The 14,722-nt window shown below is 41.2% G+C and overlaps 1 protein-coding gene across 1 annotated transcript in view; it reads right to left on the reverse strand.

Annotated features, from left to right (window-relative positions):
- itga1 (integrin, alpha 1) overlaps positions 1-14,606 on the reverse strand; it is a 59,353-nt gene extending 44,747 nt beyond the window's left edge. The window contains exon 1 of the mRNA XM_049604339.1: positions 14,317-14,606. Within this exon, the coding sequence (XP_049460296.1) occupies positions 14,317-14,362 (46 nt within the window). The 5' untranslated portion in view covers positions 14,363-14,606. The remainder of the gene's footprint in view (positions 1-14,316) is intronic.
- Positions 14,607-14,722: the final 116 nt, after the last annotated feature.

The raw sequence follows: 14,722 nt of genomic DNA on the forward strand, positions 1-14,722 counted from the left end.
TTTATCTGTCATGCTGATCAGACATTCAACACTGCCGGATCAAATCGCAAATGTGAATTAGTCTGGAACCTCTCCGTTCATTTTCGATTTCAAAGGAGCTATTAACAGTCACTGACCAATATGCCAACAACCAATCAAAGCAATGACACGCGAAATAGAGGGCTGAGCGATGGACGAATGTAAACAGTCTACAGAGATGAGCTGTGATGGTGTCAATATGTCTGGGAAAGAGTGCTGTCATTTTTGCCATCAGAATTTAAAAACAGTACTTCAACAGAACTGTTTTCAAAAATGTCTCTGTGTCACTCCTCTTTACTAGGCCACGTTTATACCATAGACTGTACAATAAAGATGCAATGGCATGACAGCTCCCCAAACGTGACAGCTGTTTATGTCAATCGTTGTGTTTGCGATCAATGGCACTACTCTTGGTTGGGTTGGACAGGTGTTTGGGCAGGAACTCAACACTGCTGAGATTACCACTGCCACTGGCTCTAAAAGGCACCACCACCGCCAAATGGCTGTGTCTGTATCTGGGGTATTTTGGCTTCATTTTTGTACAATGGGAAGAAGCATAGATGCAATGTCTATCTTTATATACAGCCATTGGTTCATGTTTGCCGTAGTGTCTCCAGCTTTAACATGTGCAAGCCAAAAATGACGTCATCACCTATTTTGCATGAAGCATGAAGGCTCCACAAGTTGTCGTTCATCATCTGAAACACGCCCCATATTAGATAAATAGTTGTGACTGGTCCGAAACGGGCCAGGTCAGCTGGAAATCTGTCTGAACAAGAGGGGGACCAGATGTATCTGCCAAAACAAATAACACATAAGCTTGCAGATTTGTTTAGTTCCCAGGCTAGATCTGAGCATTTCCAGAAAAAGATCTTGCTTTTAAAGGAATAGTTTGACATTTTGGAAATACACTTATTTGCTTTCTTAACCTAAGTTAGTTGAGTATATTGATACCACTCTGTTTGCATGTGAAATATCAAGCTAGAGCTGGGGTGTGATTAGCCTAGCTTAGCATAAAAAGTGGAAGCAGGGGGAAACAGCTAGTCTGGCTTCCTCCAAAGTAGATTTTGAGAGAGGCCACCTTCTTACGCTTTTTATGCTAAGCTATTGCTAACTGGTACCAACAGTTCTAGCTTCATATTTAAAACATCTACATCAGTTCTCATCTACTTATCGGAATGCAGATATTCACTGAGGATTGCTGATTATTTACTTGACTTTATGTGTGTCTCAAAGCAGCACTGGGCACAGAATCACGACCATTTTTCTTAAGCCTTTTAGAAAGATGCTGACATGTTTGTTTAGTGTGGATCATAGCAGCAGGTTAATTGCTAGTTGTGGGATGTTTTGTAAATATATCACTTAGTGAACAAAGATTGAGAGCGAAAAGCATACAATTACCTGCTCAGAATCGCAGCATGGTATTATTTAAAGAGCCTTCACAGTGCTTAGTAAGCACTGTAAGCACTGCTTACACCCTCAAACTAATACAATATATACAACATGTGTTAGTCAATTTAATGTCAAACTGTTAATCAAGATATTTACCCCCCCCCCCCCCCCCAAAAAAAAAAGAACAGAGTTAGAAGTGGTAAGATGTACAGTGTAAGCTTTGAACAAGGGAGCTGTTATTCCCTCGAGCAGGCTTGAGCACAAGACTCTTTTTTCGCTTGGCAATTAGTTACTGAACATTTATTTTGATTGAACATTTAATGACGCACTGGTTTGTGGTTCCTACTACACAGAAATGATAAATGTGAAAAACACTGTATAAAGAAACAGACATCTACAGTGAAAACAGATTGGCCAGTGGTGATGTTTTCCTGGTGATTTGGCAGTTTCCTCGTGACATTTTTAGAAAGTGAAAAACTCCAGTCCACTGTAAACTGACACTCAAAGACAAGAAAAGCAGAAACACCTTTAAAAAATGTGTTCACATTAGTGTGGACATGGACTCGGTAGGGGTGAATCCCTCCCCCGTCGACACACTCCCTCTCTCTGTCAGACACACAGATGTGTACAAGGAACACACAACTCTCCTTCTCTCCTTGATGTTTGGTTCCTTCTATTATTTTTTCAAGGCTGCTCAAAAATAGTAAAGAAACATTACAGCAGACATACTCTGAATACTGAAACTGAGCGAGATGGACAGGCAAAAATAAAAGTCTAATGTTAATGCACAACCCTATTGAGTTTCAAATCACCGTAGTTCATTCTTCAGCTATTTACGTCACGCTTTTCTTCACATCCAAAGACCAAAAATCACCCAAGGCCACTGAGAATTTGTCACATGAATGAGTTCTCCCCCTCTATCAAGTGTATTTCCTCTCTGCTGCTGACTTTATTCTGTAACAGTCTGAAGTGGATCCCAAATATTAGTCTGCTGCCATCATATGAATCAAATTGGTCATCAAATAGTCATGTGCTTATCGATTACCTAATGACCTACAGACTGTAACAGTGAAACATTAATTACATACATTACATTACATTTTGCCTGTGAGAAGAGCATCATGACTAGCATGGTTTTGTGTTGGCCTCTTGCAGGAGAGGTTAATGTGAGCATGTTGCCCCAGGCAGACGCCACAGCTCTGCTGCTCCCTGTATGATGTCAATTTGATTGATAGCTCTGGCCCGCCGCTGGCCTGGGAGAGAGATGGGGTGGGGTGGAGGGGTAGACAGGCCTGGTGCACAGATGCAGCATTGCTCTGGTTGCAAACACACACAGAAGCACTTAGCAGGTAGTGAGAGCCCCGGAGGAGTATGTGAGTGCAAGTATTCCTTATGTGTTTCTTCTGGCAAGACATTATGAGGTCTTGGTTGGCACACAATGGTAAAACACAAGGAAATAACTGTAGACTAGCCTAAATCCTGTTTTACAAAGAAAGAAAAACTTAATCACAAACTACACCCGAAACAAAAGTTAATGCCAAAAGTTTTACACTGGCTGTGCCAAAGTATAACCACAGTGATACTGTCCTTATCAGACACTCTCCAGACAAGCTCCAGCTGTCAGTGAGGACTTTCTCCTCTCAGTCGGTATCAAAGGAGGATGTAGCATTACGTACTGTTGCATGAAAAAGGCTTATGGAGGAGGTCTGAGTTGATGGTTGGAGTACATATGAAATATGGACTTGACGGGTAACTTAACTGTCACCCTGCATCACCAGGATCCACGTGGGGTAGTCAAATTTTGCTGTCTAACAGAAAGCAGCACTTTACTGTGCCATGTCTTAATCTAATGTCTCAAGTGTTCACAAAATACTCATGAAGGAATAATTTATTCTGAGCATTATTAATGAAGACTGCAACTAAATCAAATATCAGGATATTTTTGACCGACCTCAATATTGATATTGCCACAAATGGTAGGGTTGACTACTGGTGCCTTTACAAAATATTTACACAATAAGATCTTTGATAAATAATCAATGTGGATATGATGACTAAGTGAGTAATGGCAAATAATAGAACAGCTAGAACAGCCTGGTAAGTTCAGAAAATGACATCACTTTGCTGCATGCAGCCTTTAAAACCAGGAAAAGACAACAACTATGACATGACGATACCAGCCTCATATCGCAATATTGATGTAATATCAATATATTGCTCATCCCTATTCGTGACTGGACCTCATATGTCATATACAGTCATGAGGAGATAGACAAGATCTGGATTTAGCCGCCTGCTGTAGCCACCTGCTCTTGTCTACTTACCAGGTGAGGCGCAGCTCATCTCAAACGAACCTACTGATACGTGACGCAGTTAACTAATCACTCACACCCGGACTTTCCTCCTCTCAGACACATTAGCCTACACTGGGGGACTCGCTCCCTTGTTTTACAACATGAATAATAAAAAACAAAAAAACGCCTGCAAATTTGTGGGTCGCACACGAGCGAGTAGTTGCATCACAAAATCATTTTTGGAGTCGACCATTTGGTCACAGTCTGGAGCCCTGACGTAGCTACCATAGTGTCACCCATTGGTTTGTTGACTGCTGTTTTGAAGCCTCAAGTTTGTCTTTTTGTCCATCTTGGTTTTTTGGAGCTAGAAGTGACCATATTTGGGCAAAAGCGTGGAGCTTTAGAGGAGCAAGGGTTGGATCTGACTGTGACTGTGGCCACTACTTGCAGACAGCCTGTGACTCAAAGTGGCCACCCTTAATCATGTGTAACTTTAAGCTTTAATAAAACGTAAACAGGTTAGTTATATAAAAATAAAAATTATGAAAGTCATGAAGGGCAAAATTAACTATAGCGACTAAAACTGTTTTTGTACCAGGCTGTAAACATGTTTATTTCTGCTGTAAAGTTAGGCATTTAGGTATTGACTGGCTTCTGGAGCCAGCCTCAAGTGGCCATTCTAAGAACTGCAGTCTTTGCCACTTCTGTGTCGGCTTCATTTTTCAGCCCAGAGGTTGCCACTTGGTCAATCTACACAATGCGACACAATCCTGCTTCTTAAGTGGACAGGAAGATTAAAGACAAACTAATGCTGCTGGAACACTATCATGTTGCAGGAATGCATACGATCAGCATCAGCATGAAGTAACAGTAATTTAGCTTTTTGAACTAATGCTGCAATCACACAAGCGCTATTACATAGTCCTCGTTGGTCTGTTTTGCTTTCCCACCACAAATGACCGTCCCTTTTTTGGTCATTTCAGTGCAGCTGCTTTGTCACTTGATAACATTCTCAACCCTATACTGAACAAAATCAAACAGGCAAACGGACCTGAGTTTTTTTCAGCTTCACTAAACAATTTAGGTGTGAAACCAACCTTAGCCGCCTACACTAAACCACACAACCACTCAGCTGAAGAGGCGGCAGTGCAGAAAATATTGTGGGAACAAACATGAAACACTGTGGGGGGCACTGACAAACAACCTATTTAGCAATGAGAACTTGGTGACCACTGTAATATGAAATAAAGAAGCGGCAAAGATGACTAACCCACTTCTCTGTATGAAAAACAGAAGCAGTGGTTGTCTGCTCTCCCTTTAACCTCTGCTTTTCACTTCTCTTCTTGTTTTTGTTCAAACTGTGGATAATGAAATCTCCTCCCACAACAAATTCTCTGAAATGGACCTCCCTTCGGACTCCCTATCGACTCTCCAACGACCTCCCCTACACTTTCCCCTTTGCCTTGCTGTCTGCCCTGCTTTCTCCTCCTCCACCCTCCTCTTTGCCCCTGATGCCTCTCGAGTGTGTAATGCCAGAGGTCACATGACCGAAAAATACCTCAGTATACACAAACTTTTGTGGGCTTGTAATGGGCTGATGGAAGTGATATGGAGGTATAAACTCCTATAAACAACTGATAAAAATGTAACTGCTGCTGAGATGATATTTGATAAAAGTGCTGGTGCAGTTCGTAGACGCTAAATGTTAGTCATTCTTAATCCTTCTTGAAGTATTTCACACAAATCTTCAATATTTCTTCAGCATGGAAACAATTATACCGGAGCTTCACGGGGTCAAGAGGATGCTCCTCAAAATATCAGAATTGTACCAACCTGAGGAAAAGTGGTGACAAGTGATGAAGTGTGAAACACATGTAGAACGCTTTTATGTGTTCAGCGTGTGTTTATACATGTGCGTGTGTGTCTGTGTGTGGCTTGACCTTCATCGGAGGTTAAGACCCATGTAAGCTGAAACGACATGCGATGTCGCACCTTCACGGGTGTTTTGCTTATATGAAGCTCTTATATGAGAGATATCAGTTTCTTTTCAGAGTGTGTGTATGTTGTTGGGTGAAGTTCTGGGATTATTCTGAATTTATCTTACTATCTGGTGTGTTTTTGAGCTTAGGGGCCACTTATGGGAAGATTAGGTTTTCAAACACTGCGTGCAGATAGTCCCTATTATTCAAATACAGCAAGAATAACAGGCTTACAGGCAAATGGCACAGTTAATGTCTGACAAAACATGTAAACATTTTACATTTACAACCATAAACGAGCAAATCATTCAAAACATCTTCATTATTTCCCCCAATTTTCAAGAATGACAGAGGGAAAGCTAAATTCAGCATGTTACTGCTAAAACCATAAGACTTGTTGAGATCACTTCAGATTTGCAGTCACAGGGCAGAAAGTTTGGCACGAGCATCACCTTGGCAACCCACGAGTTTCCTTTTTATTTCTCTCTCACTTCCCCTGTCTGCAGCGATGGCAGCAGACAGTACATAATGATTCAATGATGACTCAGTTCTGTGGCACAGCCCAACCCAGGTTTGTGTTACTGACAGTCAGCTTTCCTACACATATGAGAGACATTATTTTTTTTACCTCTATTTATTTGCAAATGATACTGTAACAAGAATAAAGGCCTACAGCCACACTAGCTGCTCTGTGAGACTGTAGTGCTTAATGTGAATATGGAGGCCCATAGGGAACTGTATTAAATGATCAATTGATAAATAAATGAATGAATGATTTGTCACATGAAATCATACAAGGCAAAACTACAGTGAAATGCAATCCCTTCAGCTGAAATAGAGTCCCATTTTGCCTTCTGACTGCTCTTCTTACATTGTAGGCTGCTGATTTATAATTGTGAGTGAGTGGATATATGGCATCCCAGATGGTTCTCCTAATCCATGGTTTCTGATTGTGGAATGGCTGAATGTGGTTCTGGGTACTGTTGCTTCTGTAGTTTTACAAATTAAATCCACCGCGGAGTTGCCTCTGACAGGCTCCAGCTCTAGTGTCACTGGGGGCATGGTCACTCTTCCGCTCTGCAGCTGCGTTGATTTATTGCGTTTTTTACTCAAATAAAGCATATATATTTGGAAAATTATAATGCTAGTAGTTTGAATTGAATTGTATATATATGTTTAAGTTTTCATTTTAAAAATGTCCCCTATGGGCTTCCATGCAAAGAAAACCAAACTGTTCAAAGATAAAAACAAAGTACTGAACAAACTGAATGTTTTGGAGATGAAAAGTCACTGAAGTTCACAAAGAGTAGAACAGAGTATGCTAACATGCTCACAATGAGGATATTAGCATGCTTATGTTCATATGTTCACCATCTTGGTTCAGCATTTTAGCATGCTAACATTCACAAATAAGCAGCAAACTACAGTTATACCAACTTTAACTGCTTTAGTAGGTTAGAATTATGCAAACCTGCAAAGCTTTAAATAAACCAGGCTGATTTACGCCTCATCCACATTTGTTTATATATCAGCACTTTCTTTGTTCATTTCTATTTTTCATGTTGCATAGCATTCTGCCTGCAAATAAGCAGGAGTGTAAATCACAAGCTTCATTTTGATACAATATTATATCTGTTCTTTGGACAATGATATAATATTTGCTTGTATCACAAATTCTGCCATGATACAATTTTAGTTCGATTCAATTCTGCAACTGATATGGGACAATGTCAGTAAATATCCTCAGTGTCTTTTTCTTGGCTACGTGCCACTGTCTGCCTGGCATCAGTCCACACAGATGTACCTTGGGAGTTTTAATATAATGGCATATCCTTAAGATGACAATACGTATTGATGTTTTCGCCCATTTTCAACCCCAACCCCACCCCCTGTATTTCCTGTTTTTATCTATACGATAGGCTTTCCAATAAAGTCACAGAACATACAAAAGCAATGTTTCAAAATGAGTCTATTGAGATGATTTGTCACAGACTAGCGCTCATGCCAAGCTGAATGACAAGACTTGGGAGTAAAAGGCAAAATGGACCAGTGCCAGTAAAGACCGCTGTTATAGAATACATCAGTTTTACTGTGAACATCTTTCACTCTGCAAATAATAGTTTCCTGGCTGCCACATGCTGCAGAGACAGCAGTGACACATATGTAGTAGGCTGAGGTAGCAGAGTCTGGAAACAAGTCATATGGGTGGCATTTGTGGTTTCACAGGCTTGAGGATAAGTCTTTGAACCTTTGTGTGACTATCACAGTTCTTAAAGGAAATATGCTTCTCTGTTTCACATTTACCCATATAATGCAACTTCCTGTGAGATCAGCTTGACTTTGACATCTGTCACCTCTGCATGCACCCATGATGCACAAGCTTCTCCATATTTAAATGAACGTCATGTAATACTGACCTGATCAGCACAGTACAACTAAAAATGCCAAATTAAGCTAAGTATTTGAATTAAATGTTGACCTTCTCTATAACAAATTACACACAAATCATTCTTTTTTAAAGATATTTTTAGGGCATTTTTGCCTTTATTGGACAGGACAGGTAAGCGTGAAAGGGGGAAAGAGAGAGGGGGGATGACATGCAGCAAAGGGCCACGGGCCGGATTCGAACCCAGGCCGCTGTGGCAACAGCCTTGTACATGGGGCGCCTGCTCTACCACTAAGCCACCAACGCCCCACCCACAAATCATTCTAATAAATACAAATAGGCTTAGCTTTGAAAGAGTCTGTCGTTACCATGAATGGAAATAGGCTATTCTCACAAACCGTTCGAATGTGGTCCTACGAAAAGTAATGCACCCAAATTCATACATATCCCACATATTTTAAAAGGCTGAGATCACGTGACCAATTCACTGATGGGACAGTCCCGTGTAGTCATGTAAGGAGGCGGGTTGGGTCACAAAAACCTGGGCTTTCCCCCATGACTTTGCCCTGGAGTAGTGTGTTCGGAACCATGTGAACGTTGAGTGAACTTTGAGTTATTTTAAGTTACATCCTCGCCATGTTTCTTTTCCTAAACCTAACCCCAATAACCTTACTTGCCTAAACCTAACCTCCGAAACTTTACATTAATCATGTAACTGCACCTTAAGGACGTAGCTTCATCCATGGGGCACTAATTTGTAAGCTATCATATGAACCGTTCCATGAGAATACGTCAGACCACTGATTACTTATACAAGGCTGCAAACAATGATTCATTTCATTCTGTTGTTTGTTCTATAAAATGTCAGAAAATAGCGGAAAATGCCAATTAAAATTTTCTTAATCCCAAGATGACACTTTGAAGTTGCCTGATTGTTTTCAGATAAACTGTAAAACCCAACAACATTCAGTTTACAACACATAGGAAAAAGAAGAGAAGATGGAAGTTTGAGTTGTTCATAGCTTGGAGAAGGCTAGCAGCAGCCACATCTTTTTTTAACTGACTAAATGACCTAATAAATACTAAACAGTCACAACAGCATTTGTGGCTGATGACCAGCACGCTTTCTAGACTTTCACTCACAGACTTTTCGATCAAGACGTTCGATATCGTTAATAGTTTCAGCCAATTTCCTACTTGCTTAAATGTAAACTAGAAGTCATTAATGCATTACTGTCATTTGGGTTTTGTGCTTGTGTTTCCCACAAGCAAATGCCAGCTGACAGACCTCTAATTGAAAGTGTAGCTTATTGCTTGCACTGACAGACCCAAAACAACCACATGTATTTGCACCTGGCAAACCACACAGTTTCAGTTTGATGGTGGTGATGATGTACTGGTGTTCGTGCTACAGAGACACTATCACTGTTGCAGAAGCACAACTTTTACTTATAAACCAGCACAAATTTTAGTGTTTAAAAATCAGGATCCATGTAACGGATGCCTACTAAAGAAACTGAAACTGCTCCATTTCAACACTTCAACATGGCTATTGTGAATTGTGAAATGACTCTTCCTGTCCTCACATGCCCTATCTTCATGTGTTTTGTGCTTCCGATTACTCATTTCTTTGAAGCCCCAGCTCTCTCAAGTCAGGAGAAGGACCTATCTTCCTGTTTTCTGTCTATCTCCCCTTTGCCAAGATAGACAGGAAGTGTCACAGGTGACTGTATCTCTTGTCTATCGTCCTGTTTGTCACCAGAGAGCCAAAGATCTGTGTCCCCTCCGTCTTTCAGCACAGTTTCCTCTCCTTATTTCAAGCCTCTGACCTCTGAGAACAAAAAAGTCTCCTAACTTGACCTGACCGCCTCTCTGTTTTGTTGGCATCCAGAGAGCGAACAATTTGGTTTAATGAATAACTCCAGCAGATGGCTGAGATAACCCAAGCTCATCAGCACTGAAAACTGCATTCTTCCTGCATTTCATACTGTATGGCATCTTTATTACCACTTTATCTGATATATCTGACAGAGATGAAAATGCTTAAAGAACACTGTGAACTCTAGTCCATTTATCACAGTCACACACACACTCAGACTTGCAATGTAAACCATGAGGTAAGTGTTGCAGAGACCTTTAAGTGTGAAAACCTGCACATCTACCACATCAGACATAGCACAAACCATAAGGCAAAACACTTGTGAGAAAAACATGTTGACAAATCCGGTCATATCTCAGTAGAGATGGAGGCTGTGACTTTTTTTCTAATCATTTATTTTTGTAGCTCCAAACGTATTTTTTTTATGCTAGGATGCCGCTGCTGTCACACATGTGAGCACATGATCTTTCACTGACAGGACGCATGATTGTGTTCATCATCTGGAGAAAGTATGACATGATTTTGCAACGTTATTCCTACTTCTTCCTATGTTACTTACTGAATGTATTCAATGCATTCTGGGCATCTGGAGTGCTGGGAATAAATGCCCTGTTCTGTACTGAAAAAAAATCAGTAGGATTCATTCTTTATGGACCAAAAAATGTCTTTCCAATCCATCCAATAGTTATAGACATATTCCAGCCCCATATTCATTCATGTGTCTGCAGTGTCAGTCTCAGTGGAGGAGGAGATGTTATGGTGTCAGACAGGTGTCTGACCTTGTTACTATGCAGCCAACAGAAGCCAGCACAATAAACTTAACTTCCTTTAACACCTTCAAAGTGCTCAGTGGCAGTGGAACAACTTCAGACAATAGTTACACTTAGCTGATTAAAAAATTTGCATGCTAAAAGTGAACACATTAAAGATGCAAAAGTAGCAATCACATCTTAGTCACATCCATCCCAGTGAATCTGTCTGCTGCTGCCAGCAGACAGTTTATGTCAAATTAGTGCTGATTGCCTCGACCGAGGGAGTGAGCTGATTCAAATGATAATAGAGATAGTAGAGGAAGAGGAGGAGACTTATTGCCAATGACCGAGGCCGGGTTCACTACTCAGGCTCATAAATTCAGTTCAGAGCTTTAATGTCTGAAGACTCATATCTCTCGACCTTACAGCTTTCAATGAATTAACCATTGACTCTGGTCATCTCCTGCTGCATTCCACATGCTCATAAAAATGTTGAGAAAAGACGAAATCCCAAATCTGAGATATGGGAAACTATAGGGAATAAGGACCTTGTAGGAATGCTGAGCAGTCTAAGTCAGTTTGTGTTCAACTAACCCCTCACCTCTGCTCTCCATCTTTGCAGCAGACGTAGCAACAAAGAAGTTAGATACATTCCTAAATAAGAGGAACATGCAGTCTATACTCTGGCTGTGTGACAAACCCATTGAATGGGCAGCTCCTAGTATGTTAAAGAACCATATGAACTTCAAAATGTCCTATGGCTGTTTGCCACATATGGCAAACGTTTTATCATGTGTGATCTCTGCGATGCATTCAATGCATTCTGAAGGGGCTCAGATAAACAGCTTCAGCTTGAATCACTCACAGGCAAAACAAAGACAGAGAGAGAGGAGAAACAGAAAGTCTCAAGTCCAGCTGAAAGGAGCAGTCCATTAATACCGGTAATACAAAAAACTACGTATTTTGATAGCTGATTAATCCTACTTTTTCAATCAGAAGTTTGCAAACAATCTCTCCGTCCAGCTTCTGAATGTATATTCAGTATAGTGAATATATTTGAATTTTGGACTTTATGTTGGATAAAACAAGTAACTTAATAATGTTAACATTTGGCTTTGCAGGAAACTGTGATTGCCATTTTTGGGTTTAGGGTTTTAGGGATATTGCGATTATATTGACAGATATTGGGATTGTGATATGACTCGCAATTTTAGTGAGAAAAGGTAATTTTTGCATTTTATATTTACTGAAAAATACATAAAATGGATGATTATGTGATTTTTGCTGAGGTCTGTACCAAGCAAGCATGTTCCCTTACATCTGGAATATGATTTGTAGGCCGGGGCGTCTCTTTAGCACCACAATGCTACATTTATGATACTATATTGTGACACTTTTTGCCTTTATCAAAAAAATTGTTGGTCCTGCAATCTGGATATTGCATTTGGCAATATCTTGACATCACGGTGGTGTAGTGGTTAGCACTGTTGCCTCACAGCGAGAGGGTTCGCTGGCCAGCTTGGGCACTTCTGTGTGAAGTTTGTATGTTCTCATTCCCATGTCAGCGTAGGTTTTCTTCAGGGTCTCCAGCTTCCTCCCACAGTCCAAAGACGTGCAGGTTAGGTTACCTGGTTAATTTAAAGTGCCCGTAGGTGTGAATGTGAACATGAGTGGTTGTCTGTCTCTATGTGTCAGCCCTGTGGGGACCTGTCTAGTGTACCCCGCCTCTCGCCCAGTGTCAGCTGGGATAGGCTCCAGCTTCTCTGGTGACCCTTTCGAGGATGAGCAGTTACCAACAATAGATGGATGGAAGGAAATCATTCATTGATTAATGAAGGAAATAATCTGCAGATTAATGTATGATGAAATTACACATACTTGCAGCCTAAATTGACAATAACACTGATAAGCAATAAACTGTTAAAGTCATTTATCAAGCAGCTTATCTTCCTCTTTCCTCTTCTAAATCACTGTAAATGAAATATTTTTTAATGTTCCCAAGAGCCCAAGATTATGATTTTGAATTGCCCTTTTTATCTGACATCATCTTGAGTTCTGACGAGATGTGAAGGGTTTTTTTTTCTACGCTTCTTCCTGACATTTAGTTAGTAAAAACATGAATTAACTGGCAAAACAAAACAGATTTATGAAAATAATCATTAGTTGCATCCCTACAGTAGTCTCAAGCCTAGATGTTCATGCTGTTCACGTCCTTAGTAAGCTCGGTCACTCCGGTCTGACACATATTGATTGAAGCCAGATGCCCCTCTCCTCCTCTGCAGTGCCAAACTCAAACCACCTGTAGCCCCATCTCCGTTAGGAATTTATACAGATTAAATGCTGCCACTACAATAACCACATGTGGGCCTCTGAGGCAGCTCCGATAGCACAACACGGGATTTCCCTGTATGGACTCAAAACAGATAGCTTCTACCCCTGTGTAACCCAACTAAAGCCATACTCCAACGGCTCAGACTCAGCACCAGCAGGAGTGTGTGGGATTGGACATGAGAGTAAACCTGACTTTCTTGATGTGATGGTAATGATTGAGCTTCTGCTGATCCCTCACACACACACACAATCCTCATCTCTAACTCAATTCTCTAATGAGCATCACAAGCCAGCATCACATGTAAGCGTAGGAATCTGGTAATTAAAGAGAGACATTCACTGTTTACTTTGCTCTCTTCTTCTTTTTTCTACTTTTCTTTTTTTTTCTCTCCTTCAAACTCAGAGGGACTGATCTTTCGCTCAACTTTGCAGGGGCTTTCCATCATGTTTGAACTACTTGGTACATGACCTAGAAGTTAAGTCACTGCTGCTGCTCTGGAGCTGAACTTGAGAGCACAGCACCACCAGTGGGACCCTATAATACCAACACAGATATCCATTAGAGCCTCGCTGCCTCTTAAGGCCGGTGTTAATACAATACGTATCTCACTTTTCATCTCCTTCAAATTAAAATCTAATTGTCATGTTTTGTTAAAATCAGCCCTCGTTGTATTCATCCAATGATGTGTGCAGGGGGTTGGTTTGTCATAGGATCTTACACAATTTCACGACTAATGCTTTTCAGATACTCAGATTCTGCAGAAACACGACAAAACTACATATCATAGCAGAAATGTTTCCTCAGACGCAACAATACTTACTTGGAAGTCCTGGCACTGGAGCGTAAACACTAGGCATGCGCGTCATTCAATTAAAGCACCATACAGTAGTTTGACTGACTGTAATGTCTCGATTATATGAGGCAATGCCATGCTTCTAATATCATGCTGCTGCACGTAGAAACAATTAAGTGCTGTGTGGTTTCCCTCAGTCAGAATAAATGACATCTGGGCAATACGGACGGAAAGTATTTAGGGGCAGTTTACGAGGACACCGCGGTGCCACCACCTTTTAATGGGCTCGCAGGCGATGTGAGTGACACACCTAATGGATGCTTTTAGTCGCTCAGTCTTCAATTATGCAGGCTGCCATGATCTAAGCCGCTGTCCAGCGTGTGCGTAAAAGATGCGCTGGAGACCCTGACGCGGTAAAAAAGGCGGCTGTCACTCATTGTTTCATCTGATAATCAGCACAAACGCACAGTTCCTTATAAGTTTTTACTCACCAACAACTGCCGCTGTTGTCAAAGTGAAATGACTTAACCCGAGCATCCCGGCGCGCTGTAGATGTCCTGTAGCTTCAGTTATTCCGCGGACTTTTCACCACTCTCTCAGATAAACAAGAGATCCCCAGAGAAGTCAGATCACTAAATGGCCAACAACAGTCCACAAGGCATTTCCTGTGCTGCAGCATCCACAGTTTAACTGTCTGAAGTCCTAGTTCAAACTGACTCCACCACCCGGGATGAGCTCTGTTCCATTGCGTGTGTCGCGTCTGCTGAGCAGAGTAGGACAGACAGAATCAGGGAGGAGGAGGAGGAGGAGGAGAAGGAGGAGGAGGAGGAGGAAGGCGGGTGGGAGCGTTGTAAGGAGTTCACTCATTACACAGGACCTTATAAGCTACATTGGTGG

Source organism: Epinephelus fuscoguttatus, linkage group LG18, assembly GCF_011397635.1.
Source record: "Epinephelus fuscoguttatus linkage group LG18, E.fuscoguttatus.final_Chr_v1".
Classification (NCBI taxonomy): domain Eukaryota; kingdom Metazoa; phylum Chordata; class Actinopteri; order Perciformes; family Serranidae; genus Epinephelus; species Epinephelus fuscoguttatus.